Source organism: Aulonocara sp. 'chitande type north' Nkhata Bay, linkage group LG3 (genome assembly GCF_057382095.1).
Source record: "Aulonocara sp. 'chitande type north' Nkhata Bay isolate Kocher_YH1m ecotype deep benthic linkage group LG3, A_spYH_male_GT1.1, whole genome shotgun sequence".
Taxonomy (NCBI): Eukaryota; Metazoa; Chordata; class Actinopteri; order Cichliformes; family Cichlidae; genus Aulonocara; species Aulonocara sp. 'chitande type north' Nkhata Bay.
This window is the reverse complement of record NC_141346.1, coordinates 17,439,265-17,466,375: the sequence shown is the minus strand read 5'-3', so window position 1 is coordinate 17,466,375 and position 27,111 is coordinate 17,439,265. Positions and strand designations below refer to the sequence as shown.

At 38.2% G+C, this 27,111-nt stretch overlaps 2 protein-coding genes across 3 annotated transcripts in view; both read left to right on the top strand.

Moving 5' to 3' along the window:
- Nucleotides 1–3,476: 3,476 nt before the first annotated feature.
- LOC147334259 (cell surface A33 antigen-like) overlaps nucleotides 3,477–27,111 on the top strand; it is a 46,083-nt gene continuing 22,448 nt past the window's right edge. Inside the window, exons 1-3 of the mRNA XM_086285904.1 lie at nucleotides 3,477–3,537; nucleotides 3,675–4,004; nucleotides 4,276–4,494. Of these exons, the coding sequence (XP_086142030.1) occupies nucleotides 3,477–3,537; nucleotides 3,675–4,004; nucleotides 4,276–4,494 (610 nt within the window). The remainder of the gene's footprint in view (nucleotides 3,538–3,674; nucleotides 4,005–4,275; nucleotides 4,495–27,111) is intronic.
- Nucleotides 16,655–23,492, top strand: LOC147334262 (myelin-oligodendrocyte glycoprotein-like). Of its 2 annotated transcripts, none has more exons than XM_086286773.1 (3): nucleotides 16,655–16,820; nucleotides 18,978–19,325; nucleotides 21,867–23,492. In XM_086286773.1, exons 1-3 carry the CDS (start codon nucleotides 16,766–16,768, stop codon nucleotides 21,920–21,922), a joined length of 459 nt encoding a protein of 152 aa, XP_086142899.1. In that variant the 5' UTR covers nucleotides 16,655–16,765; the 3' UTR covers nucleotides 21,923–23,492. The 2 variants fall into 2 exon arrangements, with proteins under 2 accessions (XP_086142899.1, XP_086142898.1); XM_086286772.1 differs by having other exon boundaries at nucleotides 21,176–23,492.

Below are 27,111 nucleotides of genomic sequence, written 5' to 3'. Positions count from 1 at the left end.
TTTTCTCAGCAAAATGATCAAAAGTGTCCTCTTTGTATTTGTCTCGGTTTTTGCTGCTGGAGGTGAGCTGGACTTTTATAATAATAACAAATGTATTTTAATCAATTAAAGTTGTTATTTATCTTAATAATATAACATAAGGCTGAGGATACAACGGATTTGCTCTTCTTCTTATTATTATTTGGCAATTTTTCAAAGGCCTGTTTTAATGATGGAATCCAGCTTATATTATCTTCGATGAAGATTTTTCTCCGTTTTTGTTTTAGAAACATCGTCAATTGGAAAACAAATAAATAAAAAAGAAACTTTCGCGGTTTAGAAAATAAAAAAATATTAATTTCCTGTACGTGGACATGAAGCATATAGTATAGCAGTGCATATACGAGAGAGGAAAATACTGTTCAGGGAAGGGAAAATAATAGCATGAAATGAAGTTACAAAACCCTCATAAGATCCATGTTTAGGTCCTGGTGCAAATCCACCTAATATCATTTTAATTACTTTTAAAAGAATCCCGAAAACCATCGTGAGAAACTGAATGAAAAATTAAATTAAAATAAAAACGCATCTTAAGAAAATCGAAAATCGAATAAATGTTTACGTTGTTCTGCGACAGCTTTTAATCATGACGACAATTGTTAAGTTGGACCTAAACGACAACGCAACACTTTATTGTCACTCCTCTAGGGCGTGGTCGGTGTCTGGTGTTCTTCCTTGTATAATCAGCAATAATAACTTAATATTAACAGTCGTGTCTGTGCATTCAAAGGGAGCGTTACTTGTGAGGGACTCAGTTTAAAGCCAATAACTTCAGAATACATAATTCTAATTCTAACTTGATGATGGACTTGCGTGTAATATTTAACTTGTTCCTTGTCTTACAAGACACTCAAAGAATTTTAGCTACACGTTTCACTTTACCCTTAAATCTATACCGGAGTTTATTCTGCACTTAAATACTTTATCTACCTTGCATCCCTGGCCAATTTAGAATCACCAGTTTACATGTCTTTGCACTGTGGGAGGAAGCTCACTCTTCTTATTCTCTAAAGTGGTTCAAGCGCCACACAGAAAGGGCCCCAGCCTAAATTTAACTCAGGAACTTTCTTGCTGTGAAGTGACAGTACTAAACACTGCAGCATCGTTCAGATCTCATATCATAGCAAACCCTCTGACCTCTGTCTGTTTTCTGTTACTTCTGTGTACAAAATGCTGTTTTTTCTGCAGTTTCAAAATTCCCCCATGATGTTTCAAAGATGACCAAGTGTCTGTCTCTGTGGGAACCTGTTCTCATGACAGTTTCAAAGGCCAACTAGAACTCTGTCATTACCCTCACTTAAAGAAACAAAATACACACAGACATGACACGTACCGTTTCAAGATTCCCCAAAACAACAATTGTCACTTATTTGACCCACACACAATGACACACTTGACACCTGGGATAGACTCCAACAACGAACCTTTACGTTCTCTATTCCCTATATACTGGTAAACATGCTCCCTGACTATTTTCTCTGTTCCTGGGTTACTCATAGGTTACCCTGGTTATAAACGTACTCAGACCGTTTTAATAAAAAAAAATGTTAAAACATCATCAAATGTTATATTTAAAGAAAGAAAGAAAAAAGAAAAAAACTGTCACATTTAAAACAGCTGTTCCATCCCGGCTCCATCAACCCCTTCATGCCCTAAATGTGGCGTTTTTATCATTTAAACCAGGAACATTTAATTTCACGTACGTGGTCGTGGACTGATAAGAGGTAATAATCATAAAACAAACAACAAACAACAACAAAAAACAATACGAGGGGCGATGTGGAGAAACACGGAATACAAGTGAAAATCAGCCTGTATCTTAATTTGATGTAACGTTTGACTTAAGTGAGCTACCCCACAAAGTCATAGAGCAGATACCGGGCTTTCCATTCATGTCGTACGTGTTTAGGTGGCCTCTTACAAAGAGGGAGGAATATACAAAAAAGTCCAATGGTAAATTTCACGCTTCTCGTGTTCCCAAACAGTCCAGTATTATATAAATGATATTTAAATCATGACTGAAAACTAGTATGGAAATTGTTAACGTGTGTTATCCATTTGAAACCAAATTAAAATGAAAACCAGCGCAAAACATCGAACTAAAATAATAACGCTGTGAAAAAACAACAATTGTTTAAGGTTACGCTGAAAGAAAATTTCAAAGGCTGTTCAGCAGTTAAAGAGTTTCCATCTTACCGTCAGAGGCTGAAGCCAAACTTAGGCAGAAAAGCTGCTGTCCACTCTGAAACGACAAAACCGAGAAATCTCAACGAAGTCAGCGAAAGTTTTCACGCAGAGGCTGCTGAAATGTTTTCAGCTCGTCGTTTGTGGCTGCGGTAACAGAGGAGACTTCTGTGAACGACAGAACAGATGAGAGGCAACGCCCCCGGTCACTTTTCCTGTTTGTGATCTGCTGGCGAAGGTAACTTCTGCTTTCAGCTTCACATCAGCAGATCACATTCAAACCTCATCTAATACCTGATCAAATGATTCAACATGAGCGTTTTTAAGTGTGGTTTGATTAGAGCGACATGCCGAGTAATGATGCTCATTGATGCTGATGTTAGTGTAGCTGAACGTAAAGGAGATCGTGGTTATTGGCTCCATGTGAGGCAGTCTTTGTGAAACATTGAGTCGTGAGAACATCACTTTCCCCTTGTTTCTAATTCTGTGATTTTTAATTTGATCTCTCCTGTATAAACACCAAAATGAAACAAAAGTTCCAATTTTAAATTATGAAAAAGGTCCGCTACTAAATATCAGAAATCATAGTATAATTTCAGGCAACATTTATTCATTTTTTAAAACACATGTTCATTTCTTTCATCTGTCACCCATATGTACTTTTGGGATTTGCATGGAATTGACAGCTGCATTGGTTGCGAGTAGAATGGATTAGATGTGGAGAAAAGAGCTGCAAATGCAGGAATCAGTTTTTGAACTGATAACACCTTTGTATTGTAATATATCACAAATGAAACCTCAAAGTGTTAAATATTTGTAGCACACCGGATGGCAGCGATGCTTAAAATGTCCAAACCTTCTCAGTGGAAATATGTTAGTACATCATGTTATCCTGCTGATCTGGCTTCTAGGGGAGTCGAGGTACAATCTTTTCTGAAGGCTGATTCCTGGTTTTAAGGACCAAAGTGTCTTTCTGAACCAGAAATTAATTGTTCAGTGAAACCTGACAGTGGAAAGGTCTCTTCAAATGATCCAGAGATTAAAATGGCAATTTTAGTTAATGCTGTTAAGGCAAATGAATACATAGATGAGAATGAGAGGGTGAAGAAGAAGAAGAGCAGCAGTCTCTATGAGCTTTGAGGATTGTGTGTCACAAGTTGGAAGTAGGCTCAGTAGAGCAGCTATACCTGAGGAGGCAAGGCATCCTGCTATTATAGCTAGGGATCTTCAATTTACTGACCCTGTGCTTCAACATGTACATCAGAAAACAAGGCATGGTGGACGTAACCACGTGCTGTCCAAGTTGTGGCAAAGGTATTGGATTCCAGGTGCAAGCACTGCTACAAGAAGGATTTCGAGCAAGTGCATTGTCTGTTTGTCTGGTTGCTATAGAAGCTAACATTTGTACTTTGACGTTTATCCTCTCTGCTCTGTGTTGTTTCCTCTTTCAGGCAAGGAGATCATCACAGCTGAGTCTGGACAGAACGTCAGTCTCCCATGTCGAACTCCAAACAACATCACAATCAGACTTGTAAAGTGGAGCAAAACTGGCCTGGAAAAATATGTCCTTTTGTACCGAGATGAACACTTTGATCCAGCCAACCAGCATCCATCTTTTAAGAACCGGGTGGATCTGCAGAACAGACAGATGAAGGATGGAGACGTGTCTTTGATTCTGAAGGATGTGACGACTGCTGATAGTGGAACATACGAGTGTCGTGTCCTCATGAGTGGAACAAAAAATGCCCTCAGCATCACCCTGAGTGTTGTTGATCCTCCAGGTGAGTGAGTAGAGTTGAGTGTGTGTGTGATCAGAGGTGAAGCTGCTTCCTGCTTGTTGATGTTTGTTTCTAAAGATGTTGTTGATGAGACTTTGTAGAAAGCAGCTGGTCTGAGTGATGTGATCAGAGTGCAGTAGATAATGTCTGACAGCAGTTTGATTCTGTTCTGTTCTTCACTCATCACCTACCTGACAGCTGACACCTCACACCTGTTTCTCACCTGCAGGTCAGCCAGGAGGAGACACAGAGGATGGAGGGAAGGAGGATGAAGGGAAGGAGGATGGAGGGAAGGAGGATGGAGGGAAGGAGGATGAAGGGAAGGAGGATGAAGGGAAGGAGGATGGAGGGAAGGAGGATGGAGGGAAGGAGGATGGAGGGAAGGAGGCTGGATCTGTTGGAATGAAAGTTGGTCTGTCAGTTTGTGCTGTTCTTCTTGTTGCTGCTGTTGTTGTTGTTGTTGTTTTTCTGATCTATAGAAAACGTCAGAAAGGTGTTTTATAACTGAATTGTTAAAAAAAGAAAGGAGGCAGGAGGACGCACAGAGGCTGTATCTGTTGGACTGATTGTCAGTCTGTCAGTTTCTGCTGTTCTGCTGTTCAAATTTGAGAATCCTGCTGTTCTTTTCAATGTTTTCTTTGAAAATCAATAATTATCCTAACAAACACCAACAGAGGATGCTCAATTTTACTCTGTCAGATGACAAACATGTCTAGATTTCATTTTGATTTTGCATTTCTCTGATTATTATCAAACCTCATTAGACTATTATATCACCTTCAATTTACTATATTACAGTCTAACATTAGAAACAGTGGCTCCATTTATTCAGCTTTTCAGGTTAGCTGTTCATCTCAGTGTAAAAGTTCAAAGCAAATCTTTGAAAAGTTCTTTATATTTCTTCCTCACTTATATGATGAACATCCTATTATCAAACTAAACACATCAAACAAAATTTAGAGATGCTTTTTTGTGTTTCTCCACACAAATATTTCAGAGTGAACTAATTTCACACAAAAGATCTCATGTTGTTCATAGTTTGATTTTACACAGTATTTATGAGTTCAGTGTCTCGTATGTTGCAGTATCAGAATAACTTCAGGTTCGGCTGTAAGATCAAACTTTTTCTGTGAGATTTGAAACACAAATTAATCCTCATGTAGAGATCAGCTGTTACAGTATAATTACTGTCACACATACTGAACCGACTGACAACACAAACACTGTGTGTGATGAAGAAAAGACGAATTACTGTCGATTATAGACGATCAATAATCTGCCTGACATTGTTCAGGACTCACTGGTCAGCTACAGCTGAATAAATGTTATGATGGACAGTGTTATGAAACCAAAGTGAAGGTAATTATTTCCATGTAGCTGCAGAGTCAGAGGTTTCCTCTCTGATCTGTGAAGCTTTGAACTTTTCCTTCCATGAAGGAGACGCTTCAGTCTGTTACTGCAGTATAAAGATTTCAAGTCCAGGTCAGATATTATTAATTTATTGTCTCTGTAACTTTGGTTATTGCTAATAAAGTTTTACAAACAGCAGTACTGAAAGTTTTTTTCTTGAATTCAGTCTTTAATCGTTTGTTTTCTGTGGCTGTAAAGGTTTAAAGATTAAACTAAATCAAGGTTTTTGTTTTCACCTTCATCAGTTTCAAGGTTTTACAGCCTGGAGGAACACAGTTTGTTTCTCTCCATGTTGACTTATACACAAATAAGACACCTACAGTCACATATACAAATGAAGGTAATCTGTATTCACAAATAAAATACAGCAATTTCATTAAAAAATGCATTTAATATTATTATTACGACAAATTAATGAAACCTCATTGATGAGCTGCTTATATCCATGTTAGTCTTTAATCCTAAAGTAAATCCTAAAGAAATCCTAAAGTAAAGTTGTCAAAGACAATCAATAGAATTGAGTTGAATTTCATAATTTTGCAAAACGCCCTGTTTTTGCAAAATTAAATTTTAAATCATTTAAAATAAACTTCTTAGTCAAAGGTATGAAATTCCATTTTCATTCAGCTTTCATGCTAAATCATGTTGGAATATAAAAAGAAACATTTGCATAAAAATATTTATTTAAATGTGATTTATTTATTCTGATGTTAAGAAAGACCAGTGAAAAGTGCAAATACAGTAATATCTCTAAATGTTTTTAAGAGATGCAAATCTGAGATGGTTCTAAAAATTAGATAATTTCTGTGTTATGATTCTAATCATAGAGTCAGATTTCAAAATATTGGAGTCAAAATAGTATCGAAATACTAGAAACTTCAGTATTTTGTTCTTTTTGGATGACTCAGAACAACTTTGTCATTGTACAGTTGCTTGAAGTGAAATTAGGTAGCAAGACCACAAAAGTGTAAAAGTAAAGAAAATAATATATAAAAAATAATATAAAAAATAATATAAAAAAATAATATAAAAATAATATATAAAAAAAGAAAAAACACAAGGGCATCATAATAAAATATAATAAATAAATAAGGGGGGGAGGGCTATGGCCAGTAAGGATAGGGATGGTATTTCCACATCTTCCAAAATGTTGCACAGGGAATGGCAGCAATATAGTCAATAGTAGCGACAGAATGACTGTATAGGAGAAGTCTACTCACACTCTTAATTTGTATAAAGAGTTCTGACAGCCCAGGTAGCAGCTGTTCTTGAGTCTGTCGGTTTTGCACCCGATGGATCTGAACTTTTTTCCAGAGGGCAGAATGTTAAAGCGGTGGTGGATAGGGGGTAGTCTTTTATAATTGCTCAGACTCTGGAGAGACATGTGATTAGTCAGTATGAAAGTTTTTGATCAATGCACATGGACCAAGTTTGTCAGCTTGTCTAAAAGAATGTCTAGAATAATGGTATTAAAAGCCGAGCTGAAATCAGTGAAAAGCATCTTTACTGAGAGTCCCAGGACTCTTCAGGTGATGCTGAGCAGAGTGGAGGGTGTTGGATGCCCTCCACTAAGACCAATACTTTCTACTGCTATTTTTTTTTTTTTTTTTTTAGTGTTACTGCTATAGTTGGTAATGAGACAACTGCTATAGTGAAGCATGAGAGATAAATGAAAATGTCCTTTCCTTCATTTTGTGAATAAAACTTTAAATAACAAATATTGATACAAGTATTTCATTTTGCAGTATTGTGAAATTCAACGTTCAGAAAATGTCATTAAGTCTTTTTTACAATGTAAAGTTTTTGTAATTTTTTTTCATTTTTATTATTAAGATGTCCTTAAATATTATACTTTTTTTCAGATTTTAACTTGTCAATTCTCTGCATTTTTTATATATAAGAACCTAACATTTTACAGTGCTCATTATATATATACATTCAAACTTTGAATCATACCATTTTTATGCAAATCAGCAATGGTAGGCAGAAACTGTTCGAGAAATTTGATGATTTCAACATCCTGTTGTAAAGAATAAACATTCTTGCTGTGAAGTTAACACAAGCTCAACGTGTGCCGCTTCTATTCTTTACTACAGCACAACATGTTGCATGCAGAGGACACTAGTGTCCTTCAGACTTGGTGAAACAACATATACATGCAGTTTTATAATTATTGTGATAAAAAAAAAAACACTTTCTGGGTCAAATTTGAACTTTTATGTTGTGTACAGATGATCTGGAGACAGAATTGAATTGAATATATTTTGCGGCTGTGGCAACAGAATAGACAGACTGTTCCCTGTTTGTGAAGGACTGCTAGAAAAGTTTAAAATAACTAACTGTCTGTCCTGAATCAGTCTTATTAGGTGATGTTCAAATAATGGTATCATTCCAGTGTTTTCAGTGTGGGAGAAAGTACTCAGGGCCTTCAAGTTACACACTATGAAAGGCAGCAACAAGTTTAATGTTCAGAAACCTAAAGTATGTATCAGCAGCAGAATGGAGCTAAAAATAAATGTTTGTTTCAATTCTATGAAGCTTTGAGTATTTTGGATCAGTAGCACTGCTGTGTTTGTTGCATCATATTGCTGTAATTGTTTACATGCTTTATATATTCTGAGGTAAGTTGATCTATAGTGTTACATCATATTCTATAAGGATGTTATGTGTTTGTATACTTTCTGCCCAGTTTGACCCATTTAGCAGAAGTCAGCCTGTTTAAGGCTCTGATATCTATTCTGTGTGACTTAAAGCTGAATATTTTGGGCTGCTCTGGCAACAGTAGAGGCCATTTAGATCGTAATATGTCTCAGTGGTGTTCTCACCAGGAGGGCCAGTATTCAACCAGAACTTCTGCCAATACACCTTAGATGAAATGGTGAACTTGGTCATCAGTGTGGCTTTTAGGTCTTCAGTGTATCATGCTCCTTCCCCATCTATTATAGTGTAAACTTCCACTATTTTCCCAAATAGCAAAGGAACCAATCAACAAGTCCACTGTCTCTCTGGCCATCTCCAACATATTCTAATATAAAACTTAAAACATTGTTCTTCTGATGACAGCTGGGATACCTTGTTTTTACTCTTAGCCTATCCTAAACTTAACTTAGCAGCTAAATTTCCAGCCATTTCTCTTATTTGTCCATGTCATGACCACCTCTTGATAATATGGCCCCTCAAAATAGATGTTAGAAATTCTTCCCATTGGATCAGTGAAATTAGAAGAGAGTGCAGAAGCTGAAGAGAAGTGAAGAAAATACAAACCTCTGTGTGTACTGCAAGGAAATGAAGGATTTTCTGACTCATGCACCACCAGTCAAAAGTTTGGAATCAGCTTCTCATTTCACGATTCTACTTTATTTTTATGACTATTTACATTGTAGATTCTCATTGAAGGCATCAAAACTATGAATAAACAAATATGGAATCATGTAGTAAAACAAAAAAGTGTGAAAGAATTCAAAACATATTTCATATTTTAGATTCTTCAAAATAGCCACCCTTTGCTTTGGTCACTGCTTTGCCCACTCTTGGCATTCTCTCGATGAGCTTCATGATATAATCACCTGAAAGAGATGCTTTCCTAGAGATGCTGAGCACTTGTTAGCCCTTAATCTTCACTCTGGGGTCCATCTCATCCCAAACCATTTTGGTTAGATGTAGATCAGGTGACTGTGGAGGCCATCTGGAACAGAACTCCATCATTTGTGGGTCTCATTTAGTCTTATTTAAGAAAAATCACTAAAACCAGAACTTCACTGGCACTCAATAATGTGGAACTGCTAAAACCACTTTAATTTTCTCCCATCTCATTTACTGTAAGTCACTTTCTCATAAAATACTGCTTAAATCTCAGTGGTATAGGTAGCATTTCTCTACCCATTATCTCAACAATTCCTTTTTGTAAATCTAATCCCCTGGTCATAGATAGCTGTTAATAATGTGCTCACTGATTTGATGAAGGATGATTCAAAATATAGTATGGCTGTTTCTCTAACGCTAAATAGTAAGAGCAAGCACATAACTGTGGTTTTGCAATAAAAATATGCAGAATGGTAATGATGGTTTTAACTTTCAGAGAGGAAACAGAAATGAACAGGGTGTGTTTGCAGAAGTTTCCACATTGCGTGACACGGCCACTCCATTAAACCATCACCTGATCCTGCACTCGATAAGGCTAGTTTGAATTTCAAATGTGAAGGCAAATGTCATTTCAAACTTCTCCTTTCCATCGCAGTCTAATTTTACTGTTGCCTCAGCAACCATGCTTTATGTAAAGTATGAAACAAAGACTTTGGTGAATGGTAAATGGTAAATGGCCTGTATTTATATAGCGCTTTACTAGTCCCTAAGGTCCCCAAAGCGCTTTACATATCCAGTCATCCACCCATTCACACACACATTCACACACTGACTTTGGTGAAGGTTTTCTGTGTTTAAAAAAGCATTTACGTAATGCACATTCATGACAGTCTGCACAGTTTTCTACCAAGGAAATTGTTATATGATATTTAAAAGCATTCTTCACCCTCCTTAATCCTCATATATGCCTCTTAGAATATCACGATGTGAACTTTATGTTTTCATTTACATTGTCACAAATCACAAACAAAGACTTATATGAAACTGTGAACCGCCCACCGCTGGTCATTAAAAATAAAGCAGGTGTAAGGCTTCCCTTACCAAAGCTTGAAGCTACAGCCATCTGTTATCCTGTTTGCGCCAGTAGTGACAGTAGTGACAGTCACAGTGTGAGAGCAGCGAGCATTTGCTAGACTCTGATGTTTACAACTGACTAACTGCATGTTTTGTTTTGTTTTTCTGGATAATCCAGTGATTCTGACCTCTGTGGATTTTGTTTTGAAGCTTTTAATGTTGTCAGACAAACATGATACTGATGAAGCAGACATACAGTGGGGCAAAAAAGTATTTAGTCAGCCACCGATTGTGCAAGTTCCCCCACCTAAAATGATGACAGAGGTCAGTAATTTGCACCAGAGGTACACTTCAACTGTGAGAAACAGAATGTGAAAAAAAAATCCATGAATTCACATGGTAGGATTTGTAAAGAATTTATTCGTAAATCAGGGTGGAAAATAAGTATTATATCATATATTATAGTATTATTTATAGTATTATATATATATTATATTATATCCAGTTTATCACCTGCTGCTTTTTCCTAAATATTTCTCAGTAACATCAAAAAGATCAGATTTCAAAACAAACTTTACTTTTTAAATCTTTTTAAACCTAAAAACTGTGCAGAAGCTCCTTTTTAATCAGACCTACTGCAGCTATGTTTCATTTTGACCTCATGGTGGCACTCAGTGGACTATGGATGGGGTCTTCAGTAAATGTCATGAATCCTGAAAATGTTCTTTTTTTACTGTTCATAACAAAGTGTGTTTAAGTCAGTGACTTTAAAAAATCTATTTCATAGTCAGTAGCAGACTGCCTGAACAGACTGAAGTTTCCTCCTCGTTTTCTGATCCTTTCAGAGGCTCTAGGTTTTGGTTTCAGTCACATCTTTTCTCTGAGCTGCTGAGCACTGAAACTACAAGAGATTCACTGTCAACCTCTAAATCTGAGAGAGGTTGACAGCACATGCTGATTGTTGTAAACATCATCAGCATGTGTCCTCGACACAGACTTTTGTAGAGATGATTCACAGCCAGCCTGATTATTCATGGCGCACTGACCCAGCTGTCTGTGACGGAAAACTGACCTCACTCAGCTGTCAGAGATAAAGGTACAGGTCGGGACACAGGATACATGATATTTAGATTTAAGAAGATCTCCTAAGTCTTCAGTCCATCTTCTTCCACTTACCCTTGTCAGGGACATGGGGGGCTGGAGCCTAACTAGTTACCACAGGGTGAGAGGTGGTGTACACCCTGAACAGGTTACCAATCTATCACGGGGTTAACACAGAGACACACAACCTCACATGTGTGGGTAATTTAGAGTGACGAATTAACATAATGCCTCTAACTGCATGTCTTTGGACTGTGGGAGGAAGCCAAAGTGAGAAAACCCACACAAACACAAGTATGTATGAATGTGTGTGAATGTTACTTAGAAAGCACTTACAAAAATGTGCTTGTGCGAATGGGTGTGAATGAGTGAATGCACATAAAGCGCTTTGAGTGCTCAGAAGAGTAGAAAAGGTTCTATATAAGAACCAGTCCATTTACTATTTACAAGGAGAACATGCAAACTCCACACAGAAAGACCCCAGCCAGGTGGTGGAATCAAACTCGGGACTGTCACTGTGCCACCATTCTGCCGCTATTTTACTGTGAGTCAGAATAAAAAGGAAAATAGATTTAAATGCAAGGTTTCATTTTATTGGATTGATACATATATATCAATAAGACAGTGCACATCACTTTCACAACAGCGTTTGTTTTCAAAGACTTTATGGCTTTTCCTATAATACCTGGTGGGCCGGTCTCTAGTCAAAATGGCCACGTCGATTTGTTTTTGTCCCATTCCAGCTCTGCATTGTGGCATGTTCCACTGTGGCAGGCAGGAAGTAGGACCCAAAATGCAGGACGCTCAGACGAGGGAGTAAACTCAAAGAGGCTGCTTTATTGCAGTTGCAAGGAAAAAACTCAATAAACATTACACTTGCAAAACAAACAAACAAAAAACTAGAAACCTAGGACCACTGAGCACAGAGGAAAACACACGTTATGAGCAGACAACACGACAGACAACAGAAGAAAACACAGAGTTTATATACACAGAGGGAGTGATCAGGGAACAGGAAACAGGAGGGAGACATGGCTGGGATTAATTGGGCATAACAAGATAGGGGAAAGCAAAACTGAATGCAGTGACATGAAACACAGACCTTCAAAGTAAAACAGGAAACACATGGACTGAACTCCAGACATGTAAACTTATCAGACTGCGGAGACAGAACATAGAGACCTGAGACGTGGGACAGAAAGGCACAGAAGCCACAACACAGATGTAATTCATTAAGTAGTTCATTTTGTGCATAATTTTATATTGTTGTTGATAATAAATTAATTAAAGCAACAAAACAACCTGAAGGGCCACTTGGGAGCCGGTTCTCTTAAAAGAGCTGGAATTCCCATCACTACTGACCATGCATGGAGGGTTTCACCCCAAGTCCAGCACCCTGAGGCTGCATGCTAAGCAAAAGAAAAGAGGCCTGGGACTAGTGAGTGTCAGTACCACAGTCCAGGATGGGACAAGAACATCAACGAGTACATCAGGAAGAGGGTTGACACAATGTCATTGTTAGACCGCAAGTGTCCTGTGATTGCGTGTAATTTTTGTGTAACATGTTTTGTAAAGGAAACAATAAAATAATAATGATAATATAAAATTCAATTAGGCATACAATGAATTGTGTACATCAATAATACTTGTTTTATTAGTCTTTCTATAATCACTTTAATACAATTTAAAAAAAAAAATCAGTATTACATGTTTGAACAGATTTTCTATTTATGAGAATTTTCGATCAACTCCTCTGTGACTTTAGTTTTACGTTAAGTAATGAGCCATGAAGCAGAATTCCAAAGATGTAGTATCAGAAGTAGCAGCTAAACTTCATAAAATATACTGCAAGCATATTGCTAAAAATAACTGCACCAGTGTTGTGTTTGACTTTTATCCTGTTTGAATCTGGTGTGTGTGAAACCTGCTTCCTCTGCAAGGTTCATGGTTTCTGTCATGATTTACACTCTCCTCTGTGTTTGTATGATGGTCCTGTCAAGGTTTGAGTTTCAGTGTTTTTTAAATTGTGGATTTTTCGTGGAAAATGCTCAAACTTTGGGCAATTAATTAATATTTTCTGCTCTTGTAGGTTCAACGTGTTTATTATTGTAGAAATGACTATGAATAATCTTTATTTTAACCCAAATGTAGATGAACCCACGTGTGTCTCTAAACTACACAAAAACAAGTATTTCCAGTTGCTTTAATTAAAAAGAATCAGTAACTGCTAAATTCAAAACAAATAGTTTAAATAGCTACATTGCTGTAACATCTACAGACAACAAAAATTAACCAACCACTTTCTAAAAATGGTCTTACTCTGCTGTCGAGCGGCACTGAAGCTCTCCAATAACTGAGGTCAGGCGCAGACAATAAAACGAGTGTGCAGCTCTCGGCCGAACTAAGAATCTGACAGGACAGTAAACTGGTGTAAAGGATGGAGGAATCCCATCATGTTGTACAGTTCATACTCCGTATTTAGAGCAGAGTGTCACAAAAAAGCTGCTGTTTATTTCTAACATTCATTTTAACAATGAAGAACAAATAACAGTTCATGCACTGCACAATGTTCTCTGTGAGATTCACATAGCAGACCTAGCAGGTGTGTCTAAAATTGTGGCCAGTGAGTGTATGCACTGTGTAAAAAGTCACAGATGAATAAGAGCCAGTAGGTGGCAGCAGAAGAGCTTCAGTTTGCTCAACAAGTGATGGTTTTCATCACCTTGAGTCTGGCCTCAGTTTGACTGCCTTCAGCAGGCCTCATGTCCCATCAGTGATATATTAATACATAGTAACATATGAATCTCTGTGTTGCTCTTAAAATGGACGAACAGATAAATACAGTGGTGAGAAATAGTTTTTTCAGCTGAGGCAGCTCTAAGTAAAACCTTTTATTTCTTTTTGTGACTTGGAGAGAGTCTCACACGCATTTGTGACCGCTCGCCTTGATTATTGTAATGGACTTTATATTGGTATTGATCAGGCTTCACTATCACGCTTGCAAATGGTCCAGAATACTGCTGCTCGCCTATTCACAGGGTTACGCAAACGTGAGCACATTACCCCTGTTCTTGCCTCTTTACACCTGTTGCCTGTCCGTTTTAGAATTCATTTAAAAATTTTATTGTTTGCTTTTAACGTTTTAAATGGCCTGGCTCCTATTTACCTGTCAGACCTTCTACACCTGTACACTCCACAAAGGTCGCTTAGATCAACTGACCAGTCACCCCTTGCTGTCCCCTTGTTTAGACTGAAACAACTGGGGGACCAAGCTTTTGCTGTTGTGGCCCCCAAATTATGGAATAAACTGCCCCTCCATATTACACTGGCCCCAACACTTGAAATGTTTAAATCACTTTTAAAAACACACTTTTTTTCAAAGGCTTTTTAGGAGTAGTACCAGAGTCAGGTTGTAGTCAGTTTTAGTCAGCTGTTGGTCACTCTTAATCTTTTTATTTTGTTAATTTTATTCATTGTAGATTTTGTCTATTTTACTTATGTTTTAATATTTAATTTTTATCTTCTTTTTCATTTGTGTATTTATTTTATATTTATTTATTTCTCTGCTTAATATATGGCTTTTAACTGTTATCTCTGTTTATTATTGGAAAGCACTTTAGTCAACTTCACTGCTAATATATATATATATATATATATATATATATATATATCTGCTGATATTAACTGACCTAGTAAGAGAGAGGCAGCAGCAGCAGGCCTACATATTACTGCATTTAAAGCCTGAGGCCCACAAGTCCCACAAATGAAGTGAGAAGTGCTGACTGTCGTTTTCTGATCGGGGGGGGGGGGGGGGGGGGGGGGGGGGGGGGTGTTAGAAATGACTGAAAGATTAATTGGCTCTGTTTTGAGTTTTGTTCAAAAAAGAATGACTTCATATAGGGAAAAATGTATATCACATGTGCAGGACACCTTAAACTAGTTTTTTAATTAAGCAGCAAGGCAGAACAAAATCAGGGCTGTATCAAGACACGAGGACTAAACCCCAATTCAACCAGACCCAGAACTGATCTGGAATTAAAACAGGACTACAACAGTTCAAAATCAGGACTACTGAGGACTTAACCAAGACAGAACCAGAATCAGAACTAGATGATAGTAGCACTAAAAATCATCATAGACCACTTATTTTTTTAATTCTACCAAAGTCCACTATTTAGATTGAGAAAAGTTTATATAATTATTTCGCTTTGTTGTGCAAACAAGCCTGCAGAACTTAATAAATATAGAATTTGAAAAGTAACAAACCTAAAAAGAAACACCAGGTACTAGATACATGAGTACCTATGATATGATTACTTTTGGTAAACAACCATTTGACTAACATGTGTGTCTCACCTGCTCTCTCTCCCTCTCTGTTCCTCTCTCTCCCTCTCTGTGCTGACAATCAAGCCAAACACCAACATCATCAAATATACAGTTGAAACCAGATATTTACAAACTCTTCAGATAAAAACACAAACACTTTTTTAATTGTAACATCAAGTCAGACTAAATGTTTATTTTCTTTAGGTTGATAAATATAAAAAACATATTTGTTAACTTTAAGAGTAAAGAGAGAAACTGTCTGTATTTCTTAATTGTAAATGGCACCAAACTGTATTCAAAATTGAGCCACACTTAGCTCTACTTTACTCTTTAAAGAGTTTCAGGCAAAGTTACACTAACCCTAGTTTCCTAGCTGACGCTAACAAATGCTAATGTTAGCCTCTGATTTGGGCTGCTAAAGTAAAGACTTTTAGCTAGCTGATCAGCATAGATTAATTTAATCAGCCTGTTAACCACCGTCTGTAGTGGTAATATTATTGAAAGTATAGTTTCACCTCAGCACATTTACAATTATGTCTATTTTGTAGCACATAGAAATGTTTAGGTAATAATTAAAGACACACAATTAAAATAAATAAAGACAATTGATAAGTGTATTTGGTAATACTGAAGCTTAAAGGAATTTGTTCAATTCTAAACTACCATTCGCTTTAATTTTCCGCCAAAATCTCCGGCGTCAACATGAGTCGCTTACCTTGTCCGTCACTTCCGTCCGAGTAAGAATTAAACCTGCAGTGACCGCTGGCGAACACTAGAGGGCAACCAGTGAGCTCTGTTTGAACCATGCTAAGTTAACTTTGTTGTCTAAATGTTGATGCTGGTTACTGATTCACACTGAAGATTCAATAAGGTTCATTGTCATTACACAAGATATTTACAAAAATACACAGACGGAAAGCAGATATTATTTCTACAGCATCTACAGTGGAATAATAAATAAAAAAAAACAATTAAACAATACAAAACCTAAATAAGGATCATTTTAGGGTGTCATGAATGTGGGCTCGAGGCACTTTCCCGTGTTCACTTTGCGCTTTCTCCTACAAAAACAACAAAAACAGGAGAGAGAAACATTGAATGCAGCTTCAGAGTTAAAAGCACACTGTGACGGCTGATGTAGTTCAGGTGGGTGTGTCCCTGAACGCAGCAGACTGCCCCTTGCCTCAGACTGCTTTTGGCACGACACCAGATTTACACAAATCGAGTTTCCAGCAGCTTCAGGAGGGTCAGTTGTGAGTTATTCAACAGAAATGTCTCACATCCTTCTTCTTCTTCTTCTGACTTTTGAGACTGTGGCATTAGAAGGTGAGTAGCTAAAAATAAAATTAAAAAAAAAAACTGCTGGCAGTCTGACAAATGCTGTGACTCACAATTTTTTAGAGCACGTTTTTTTTAACAGCTGTTCAAATGTAAACATCAATAGCAGCGTGTTTGCAGCAGGACGGGACGTGCGAATAGCTTGGAGGAGATTGTTCCAGAGGACCTCTGGTCTTTAGCCGTAACCTATGATTCCACCAAGAACAACTGATCCCAGTGCTCTCGTGGGAGTATACAGGTGGAGGAAATCTCCGGAGCTGGAGACAGAGATTGTTATTTGCCAGGTCTTTAATCTTGTCTGGAGTTCCCCCACCGCTATCTTACTGGAACTAAAAGAAAAGAAAAGACTGGAAAAATTACATTAACAAAACTGCTGAACTACACAGAGCAGCAGAGTTGAGTATGTGGATTTAATCTCATTTAAAAACTTGCCACATCTTCTCTAAGTCACAAGGGCTGGCTTCATTCTTCTGTTTTTCTTCTGTCGGTAGATGCTTATGATAAGATACTATAATTAGTCAAGTCGCATCTTGCTGATCTTGTCGTGTTTGTTTTTGGGAGTTTTTTGTCTCCCTCTGAGGGATTAAACCTTTCTCAGGACATACTTCTTGCGTTGTACTTGCACACAGTCAGTGTGCATAAACACGACACAGTAGTTTTAAGTTGTCAGATTGTCAACATATTTAGATTACTGATACATCAGCTACACAAGAAATATGCAGTTATCAGAATTTTTTCCTCCCCTTTGTTTTCCCCAGTATGTTGCGTGCACTATGTTATAGGTATGATGTCACTATGAATTTTTTTATAACATATCAAAAGTTTACTGGTGTAATTGCAGACATTTCTTCATGAACCCAGAAAATGACCTCTTGTGTTACAACTCTATCACATCTTATTGCATTTGGCGTCATAGCTCCCAGACATAGGTTTATAGTTTGTTCATACAAATGTAACATCAGCGTACGTGCAAGTAATCTGTCAGGTCCACAATATTGTACTTTTGTTTTCTGCAGTGGTAGAAATGAAACCATTAAGTTGGAAGGAAGCAAAGAAAAGGAAACTCTTAATTTAGGCTCTACCAATCCTCATTTTCCTGTAAAGGAACTGAGTGTGCCACGTGAAATAAAAGAGACTTCACAACCTGTTCGCTAATCCGTGACCCTTCTCTTGCTTTGTACACACTCCTCATGTTTGTTATTTGATCCTGCACTCTCACTATTTACACTTTATACTTGCCCAGTTGGCATGGCACACCCACAATTTCAATGTGCATGTCCAATGAGAATAAAGGTCTATTCTATTCTATTTTATTTTATTCTTATTTACAAATCTGTGTCATTGTGGGTTCTTAGCTACACACGTGGTAACAGTCAACAGAGTTTAGCGATTCAGAACAGCATGAGAAAATTAATGTGTTATTTTAAGGAAATATTCTTTTAAAATAGCCACAAAGTCTGATCCATAACACTTGGTACCGTATGATGAAAGTCTGGTTTTCCTAGAGAAGAGCTTGTTACTCAAGGCATTTCAAGATTTCAAGAAAGTTTTTGATCCCTTGAGGTGATCTTAAATAACCCAGACAGACACAAACAAACATCGAGTGCTGTAATCTAAGTCAGTAGCTTTTGCTGCCTCTTTTCTGTAAATGAACACATGGGTAGGTTAATAACCACTGAGGAGGATGAGTTTGCTTTTATTCTTTTCTCTTCTTGTGCATTCACACGAGCAGGTGACGCATGCACATTTATGGAGGACGCTTTCCCCAACAAGCAACAGAAAAGTAGGCCCATAACAGCCTCTGGCCTACATCTATCAAGGACATTTGTCACTGTGTGTGAAAGTGCATCATCAAGAGGAAATTTAAAAAAAAAAAAGCAGATTTCTCTTTGGTCCCTGGCCTTGTTTTGGAAATATGTCGAGCTGCAGGAATCCATTACTTTGATTAATCCACTGATGTTTTTTTAAGACTTCCTCGATCCAAATAGTTTCTGTCAGATGTCTCTTGATATGCTCGTCTACTGAAAAAAAAAGACCTGTACAGGAGGAGTTACGCCAGCATTTCTACACAATATGTCGTAAAGAAATGGATCGCAACATCTTATCAATGTTTGTTCTTTTTTTCTTTTGTCTTCGGTCACACAGAGATAAAAGTGAGGCCTAGACAAGATGTCACTCTTCACTGTCAGGATCCCAGTGGTGTAAATATCACCCTGTTAGAGTGGAGCATACCTGAGATTAAGTCAGACGGATACGTCTTCTTCTACCGAAACGGGCGCTCATATGAAAGCTACCAGCACGAGCGTTTTAAAGGCCGAGTGGAGCTGGCAGACCCGTCTATGAAAAACGGAGACGTTTCTGTGATTCTGAAGAACGTCAACGTCAACGATACAGGAACATATGAGTGTCGGATTATAACCAGTGATCTCAGCAGCGGTCAGAGAGTTCAGAGTGAGTCCAGGCAGTCCATCGACCTCACAGTCATAGACTCTGGTGAGTTGAGAGGTTCACTTTACTACTTATTCTTCTTCTGACTTGTAGGGACATGCAGAGCCAAAGTGCAGCCCTCGCTGCACTGCTAAGCACAAAAGAGCTTTTTGTGTCTGTGAACTGTGATGCTGGCTTTTTGCACCCCCACAGATGTTCTCTGAGGGAAGCATTGTCTGTCCATGCGTGGTAAAAACAGAAGACCATGCTTGTTATTTTCCACCATTTGATTTCAAAAACAAAAGAAAAGGAAAAAGAGACGCAAAAAGCCCCAACTTTTGCCACTGCAGAGGATTTGCAATTATTTATCTTTTTTGGTCTACTCTCCACGAACTTGACATGGTTTATGAAAGATCACTGCAGTCTGCAGTTAACATGATCTTTCTACTTGTGTTGCATGACATATGCTGATGCTTCCTGCAGTGGCGTGTGAGTGGTGATAAATCTGATCTGACGTAGTTGTTTAGTGGCCCCGTTTTATTTTCATTCAGACATCTGTTATTGCTCATTTTCCTGTGTGTGATTATACCAGCCGAGTGCATTTTACTTCTTTGACTGTCTTAGAGTTTTGAAGGTGGTGGCGCAGTGAACCGAGAAAAAAGGCAAAGAGCTGATAGCCAGAGGCTCTGAGGCTGACACAGATGTCGGACATGAGAACTGTTTAAACTGAGTTTGATGTTGTAGAGTGCCTATGGCAGAGTAAATTATAATGCAGAAAAATATGCATGATATGACTGGATCATAGTTGTTGTAGCATTAATATGTGCATCCTTTTAATGTATAAGATGGAAATTTTATTCAGTTATGCTGCTCGGTGGTTTTATTTATATTAATCCAGCAATATATATCAGTAGACTTACAACTAAAAGTGTAAAATAATGAACTAAAGTTTCAGATTTCATGTGGTGCAGTGTCACCCTGCACTCTGCTCTTTGGGTGCACCCCTGCTTTTTTTCTTTCTGTGAGGAAAATGTATTTCAATTCAATTCAATTTTATTTATATAGCGCCAAATCACAACAAAAGTCGCCTCAAGGCGCTTCATAGATACAGAGAAAAACCCAACAATCATATGACCCCCTATGAGCAGCACTTTGGCGACAGTGGGAAGGAAAAACTCCATTTTAACAGGAAGAAACCTCCGGCAGAACCAGGCTCAGGGAGGGGCGGCCATCTGCTGCGACCGGTTGGGGTGAGAGAAGGAAGACAGGATAAAGACATGCTGTGGAAGAGAGACGGAGGTTAATAACAGATATGATTCAATGCAGAGAGGTCTATTAACACATAGTGAGTGAGAAAGGTGACTGGAAAGGAAAAACTCAATGCATCATGGGAATCCCCCAACAGCCTATGTCTATTGCAGCATAACTAAGGGAGGATTCAGGGTCACCTGGTCCAGCCCTAACTATATGCTTTAGCAAAAAGGAAAGTTTTAAGCCTAATCTTAAAAGTAGAGATAGTGTCTGTCTCCCGAATCCCAACTGGAAGCTGGTTCCACAGAAGAGGGGCCTGAAAACTGAAGAATTTAGAAGTATATATTTATATTTAAGTTTATATTTCGTTCTGTTGCTTGCTGTTGAGGGTTTTTTTTAAAAGGTACCTTTAAGGTACTTTACCTAATACACATGCAAGTGTTTGAGAGAAAAAATAAAAGCGTTGGTTTCTGAAACATGAGCACAGTGATGTGCTCAGTGTTTATGATCCAAGCGCCTGCCGATACTTTTATTACTTTTCTGACAGTTACGTCACTGTTGGACGTTATGACCTCTGCTAACTGCCAGGCATATTTCAGTGTAAAAGAAATGCTGTCAGCATGCCTCAGGCCTCTCACCTGTTTTGTTTTTGTTTTTCTCTTCAGGAGATCCGACTGTAGAACACAAGGACACGCATGATTTAATTATCATTATTGTTGCAGTTGTAAGTTGTCTTATTGTTGGCGTTTGTGTTGCAGTATTTTTCATCCGAAAATGGAAATCATCAACACGCAGCAACTCTTATGAACATCCACCTGAAATGTTAAAGAGTTGATCTGAAATGTTTGAGACGATGTGTGAAGCATTGTTATTTAGCGAGCAGACAGCATAAACAGAGCGTCTGTTGACAGCACTCAACTCACAGCAACAAGGGTTCGATGCACCGCTCCTCTGATCTCGAGTCACATTCGGGAGTCATTTTCTCCCAACAACCATTAAAAGTAACATTACATCAATACTGTGGCTGCAACAAGCTTTTTATAATTTATAGGGCAGGGATAGCTCAGTAGGTAAAGTGGTCGCCCCATGATCGGAAGGTCGGCGGTTCGAATCCACTTAACGGCTACCCTGAGGTACCCCTGAGCAAGGTACCGTCCCTACACACTGCTCCCCAGGCGCCTGCTTAGTGGGCTGCCCACTGCTTCACTGAGTGAATGGGTCAAATGCAGAGAAAAACAAGTAATTTCCCCATGGGGATCAATAAAGTATCCATTATTATTATTATAAACTTTAAATCTGTTTATTTTTCTTCTTTTTTCTTTTAAGTTTAACTTTATTCTGTGCATTTTTCTGCAGAGCTTGATTTTACCGTGAGAACAGCAGGTGAGCGTAGTGGAGCTTTTAGCAGGTAGAGAGGTGGAGGAGACAGACGTAGAGTAGATCAGTTTATGTAAGCTCTGATTAGACGGGGCATTAAGATGGGGCCACAGTAGCACGGTTAGCAAGTTCTCTCAGTGAGTTAAGCACTTTATTAACTTTAAGTTTTTATTTTGCACTTTTAAACACTTGATTTATTTCTGTTTGTGGCAACTGCAGCCAATCAGCCACCTTCCTGCTTTCTGTCCATCGCCCCCATTAGATAGAAATAATGACTCAATGTAATCTAATATGTGATTATAGTATACCCATGATATTTATTTAATAAAATATAAAAACCATTATCATAATGGTTTTATTGTGTTATTATATGAGTTGTGGAAAGTTCTGAGTTGGATCTGTAAATATCAGAAACCTTATCAGTGATTTAAATTCAGCTGATCTCAAGTTCAGATCTCCACCTCGGGCGTGGCTGTTTTTAGACATGACGTCTTGTTCTTGTTCCTCTGTGCAAAATACACAGTTGATCTTTCAGCGTTTTTCATTTTCAGGACTTCACATGAGCATTAATCTGGTGAATAGAGAGGATTTTCAATCTGAAGATGTTTTAACACAATCTGAGTCAGTTGGTGCTTTCAGCCCTGACAGTTTGGCTCGTTTCCTGTTCTGATGCCTCAGGATCTCGTCCTTTCTCCTGATCTGCATCCTCGCCTGTTGTGCTGCCTGAAGGTGTTGAAACTCATCAGTACACTGCTCAGTCGTGAAGTTCCGGTTGGTTTAAAATCTAATTTGTTTGTCATTTGTACGTTTGAGGTGTGTGGTGAGGCTGCAGAGCGCTCTGTGGCAGAGGTCAGAGAGGGACTTCCTCTGAGATCTAAAAGCAGCAGCTGCTCTGAAAACAGTCCAGAGGTTTCTGATTTTTATCGATCCGTTCTCAGGCCTTTTCAGAATTTATGTCTTTATTTATCTGATGTACTCAGTGTGTTAATATTTCACTCTTTGTTTTCTGTTTTGCTAGTCCCCACTGATCTTCTTTAGTTTGTCAGTTCAAATGTTGTGGATTCTTACTGATATCCAGTCTGACTCTGTACTCAATGTTAATGTTTCACTTGTTGTTTTTTGTTTTGTTACCCACCACTGATCACACCACCGTCAGTACAAATGTTGTGGATCCAATCTGACTCTGAGTGATGAGCCGAGTCCATTGTAAATATCCACTGTCATAAAAAGGATATTTGAAGATCAAAAGGGGACAGTGCAATGAGCAAAATAAAAGTGGAAGAAGATGGACGGATGTTCAAAACTAAAACCTGAATAAATGAAAGTGAGCAGGACACGAGGTCGTATCAGGAATTTGAAGGAAGATCGAGGTATGAAAGCCTGTGGAGGGAAATGGAGCCTCACTCTGTTTTTTGTTATGTTTTCTTATGTTATGTGGCTCAAATTAGGAGATGATACATATTTTCTATGTATTCGTATGTATGCATTTGAACATGTTCATTTCTCTGTACCATGTTTTTATATTTCTCCTTTGTTTGTTGTGACATAATTTTTTGATATTTATTGTTGTTGATCTGATCACAGAAATAAAATGAGAGCCTCACGCATCACAAGTAACAGAGTGAAGGGTTTGTTTGTTTGGTCTTATTTCCTTTGGGGCCTTTTTTCTCTGATTGAAGTAAAAATGGGGAAATTATGTCATTAACTTGAGCCTGTTTACATCTGTGTATTTCCTCTTCCTTCATTTAAGTCTGAGTAACTCTGTAATTCTCTGTGTTTTGTCCTAAATACTTTCCTGTAAAAATTACTTTCTTAGTTAATGTAGAAGTCCAGCATTCAAATATGTTTAGATTTCTATTCTATTTCATTCTATTTGACAAACTAAAAAACGAGTTCAATCAGCACAGTCAATAAGTATTTCCTCTAACAGTGACTGGTACTGTTTTTGGGCTGTCGCAGGGATGGCTGCAGCTCATTTCAGATCCTCTTGGGTTATTTCCTCTCATGATTAAAACTCTGTTTTCAGAAACACAACACAGTGTAAATATTAACCCTCCAGACTTAAACTGTCACTCAGTAAGTCTTTTTTTATTTTTTATTTCCAGAGCTAGCAAAGCTTTTTAAAACCTTATTTTGGGCAAAGTCAGCAATTATTTTGAAAACACTTGATGTCAGGTTTGTACATGTGGTTTTTATGTCTTGGGGATAATGTCCTGTATATAATAACTACCAAAACAGCTTTTCATGAAAGCTGCAGACGTGGTGCCCCAGATGAGTCTATCCTCTGGAGATGACGGCTTAGTTTCACTTTGTCCCGTTCAAAAGATCGTGACTTCCAGCACCTTCAACACTCCCTCACATCCAGACTTTAAAGGATCCATTAAGGTCTGTTTTTATCTTTCTTTTTCCAACAGGAACTGGTTTCATGTATTTATTTTCTCTGTCATCATAAAGTCATGCTGGAAGTGGTGAATCTTCAGCGTCTGCTATTCGCGCGGTGCCCTTTGCTTCCATAATAATAAAAAAAAAAGCAGCTGACTGTCAGTCACCTTTTTTGAACAGTCAGAAGCCACGAGTGCAGCTCGTGAACTCTGTCATAACCGCAGGCAGAGCTCAGGAGACGTGTAGTGCAGTGACTTGTAGATAAACATTTATGATAAGGTGGGGACTGGTGGAGTGTGACTTTTCACTTTGGGAAACTGAAATGAGGCAGAAGGAGACTCCTCTGTAGACAGCCTGTAAATAATCGACTCAGCACAGCACAAACACTACTGGTCAGAAATTTGATTTAATTAATTTCATGACATCATCATTCCAGAGTTAAAGCAGGAATAATTTAGAGGGTGAAGCTGCACATTTTCTCCTCCTGTGCTGTTTCACTAATGTTCTTTGTGGATGTTTCCTGTTTGACAAAAACAGCCACATAAACAACTGCACGACCCCCCAGAATCAGATCATCAGATTGTTGCTGTACTTTCTTTGGTTTCAGCTGGTGCTGTGAACAGGATGCGGCCAGAATAAATAATTAAACTAAACCTATGGACACTGTGTGTGTGTGTGTGTGTGTGTGTGTGTGTGTGTGTGTGTGTGTGTGTGTGCATGCAGGAGAGCCCCTGAACATGAACATCTGTTTCTTCCCCCTGAGTTTTAAACTTGGAGCAAAACAGAAACAGGCCTTGTAGTGAGCAGTGATGGTGGTAAAGTGGCTGTGCTCATGAGGGGAAGAGAGATGTGCTGCCACCTGTTGGCTGTAGTTTGTCACTGAAGCTTTAATTAAACATTAGATTTTATTCTCATGAATTAATTAACTTTGAAACATATTCTTTAAAAAATGTTTTTCACATGTCAGAAATAAATATCAAAAACACTCTTGGGGCTTTATTATGTACACTGTTACACCTGTCCAATTACTTTTTTCAAGTAACGAGTAAAGTCAGGGATTACTATTGCAAAAACGGTAATTAGATTACCGTTACTTTCCCGTAAGCACGCTGCGTTACTAAAACCATGATTTATTTTTTTTTGCGAGAATGTCTCATGACAGTGACGTAAGCGAGTGCGACGTTCGTGGCAACAGCTGTGTGCAGATCAACAATGGATAATGTATCAAGTGCGGGAGAGAGTATGAGCATGCAGCGTTTAAAGCGTGGAAGTACTGACCTTACTTTAAGTTTGATTCCATAAAAAGTGACAAAAACATAAGTGTCCGTTGTTCACTGCATGGGAAGAAAACTTCTTTTTACAGCGAAAAAAACCCTAAACTTCCAAGCAAGCACCGAGTGCGCAACGAGGTAATGGGAAATTCACAGAGCTGCCATATCCTTCCACTGACCGCTGCGGCACACCTGCACCAGGGTAAACCTCCGCCTACCCTGCTCCTGCTTTACAGGTGAAAATAGAGCAAAAGGACCGCTAGTCTTTGACTTTATTTATTTTCTGCTGTGTTTCACTTGCATCTATTTGAAAGAGTGAGTGTAAACAAAAAAAATGTATTTTATGTGCTGGAATGTGCAGAAAATAGGTTTAAATGTTAAACTAATTTCTTCCAGTCAGAGAATGTTGCATGAAATTAAATTTTTGCTTGATGCATAAAGTTAAAAGATTAAAACTGATAAAACAAGTTTTAAAAAGAGACGTTTCCATTTGATTACATTTTGTATGATGGATTATGCAGAAAAATTAGAATTGGGCTGAAAGATCTATCACTTTATCACCTCTTCAGGTTGTAAATCGTGTTTTAAAAAGTAACTAAGTAATTAATTACTTTTGAAAATAAGAAATCAGTAAAGTAACGGGATTACTTTTTGGGGAAGTAATCAGTAATTAGTTACTGATTACTTTTTTCAAGTAACTTGACCAACACTGCACATCAATAGCGCCAACACATAATTTTAATTTTAAGCTGCACACGTGAGTCTTAGTTCCTGTGCAGTGTGTGCTGAGGTCGGAAACATCTGTGACGTCATTCAGTGTTAGAGAGTCTGGAGACGTCGCTGGTTCAATAACTTCAGACTTCTTCAGACCAGCAGAGGTGAGAGTCACGACTGAAGTGCTCAGGAGCAAGTTTCTATAAAAATGGACCAGCAGCTCAGTGCTGTGATCAAACCGAGCTCTGATGCTGCCCTCTACTGGCAATAAGGTGAACTCCACCTCTCAGCAGAAACACACTTTTCCTGATGGGAACACAGAACCAGTTCTAGATTAGTCACCAGCACTGGATCCATGGAGAAAGAGGATTAGTCCCAAATCTACAGGATGTTAACTCAGAAGAATTTTGCTTTAAATTATAACTGGATATGAAGTGTATATAAAGGCCTTTGTAGAGCCACGTGAACCATTTGTCCCTTTATATTCTCCTCCTAGTGTCAAAGATCTGTCACTTTAAACACCAAAGTGTTTCTCGCCATGTTGTTGACCTCATACTGATTTACTTTGACTGTAATCCTCTGAATACTCCACCTTTCACCACATCCAGTGGCAGGAGGTGGAGGTCATTTAGAGATGGTGTAACAGCTGACCTGAGAGCCAATTAGAGCACAACATGAACATGATGTGAATCTCTCGTTCCAACACATTTGTTTGAGATGTGGAGACTGTGGAGGCGACCTGAGTACAGTGAACTCATCGTCATGGTCAAGAAACCAGCTGGAGATGCATGAAGGACGTTTTTGTCACATTAGTGGAAAGAAAACATCAAAATCAGTGTGATGTGTGAAACATGTGA

Excerpts from the sequence above, each read along its gene's own strand:
- LOC147334262 (XM_086286772.1), top strand. The coding sequence starts at position 16,766 with ATGTCTCACATCCTTCTTCTTCTTCTTCTGACTTTTGAGACTGTGGCA. Across the intron at positions 16,821-18,977 it reads TGAGACTGTGGCATTAGAAG|AGATAAAAGTGAGGCCTAGA; the intron begins GTGAGTAGCTAA and ends TCGGTCACACAG. Across the intron at positions 19,326-21,175 it reads CCTCACAGTCATAGACTCTG|GAGATCCGACTGTAGAACAC; the intron begins GTGAGTTGAGAG and ends TTTTCTCTTCAG.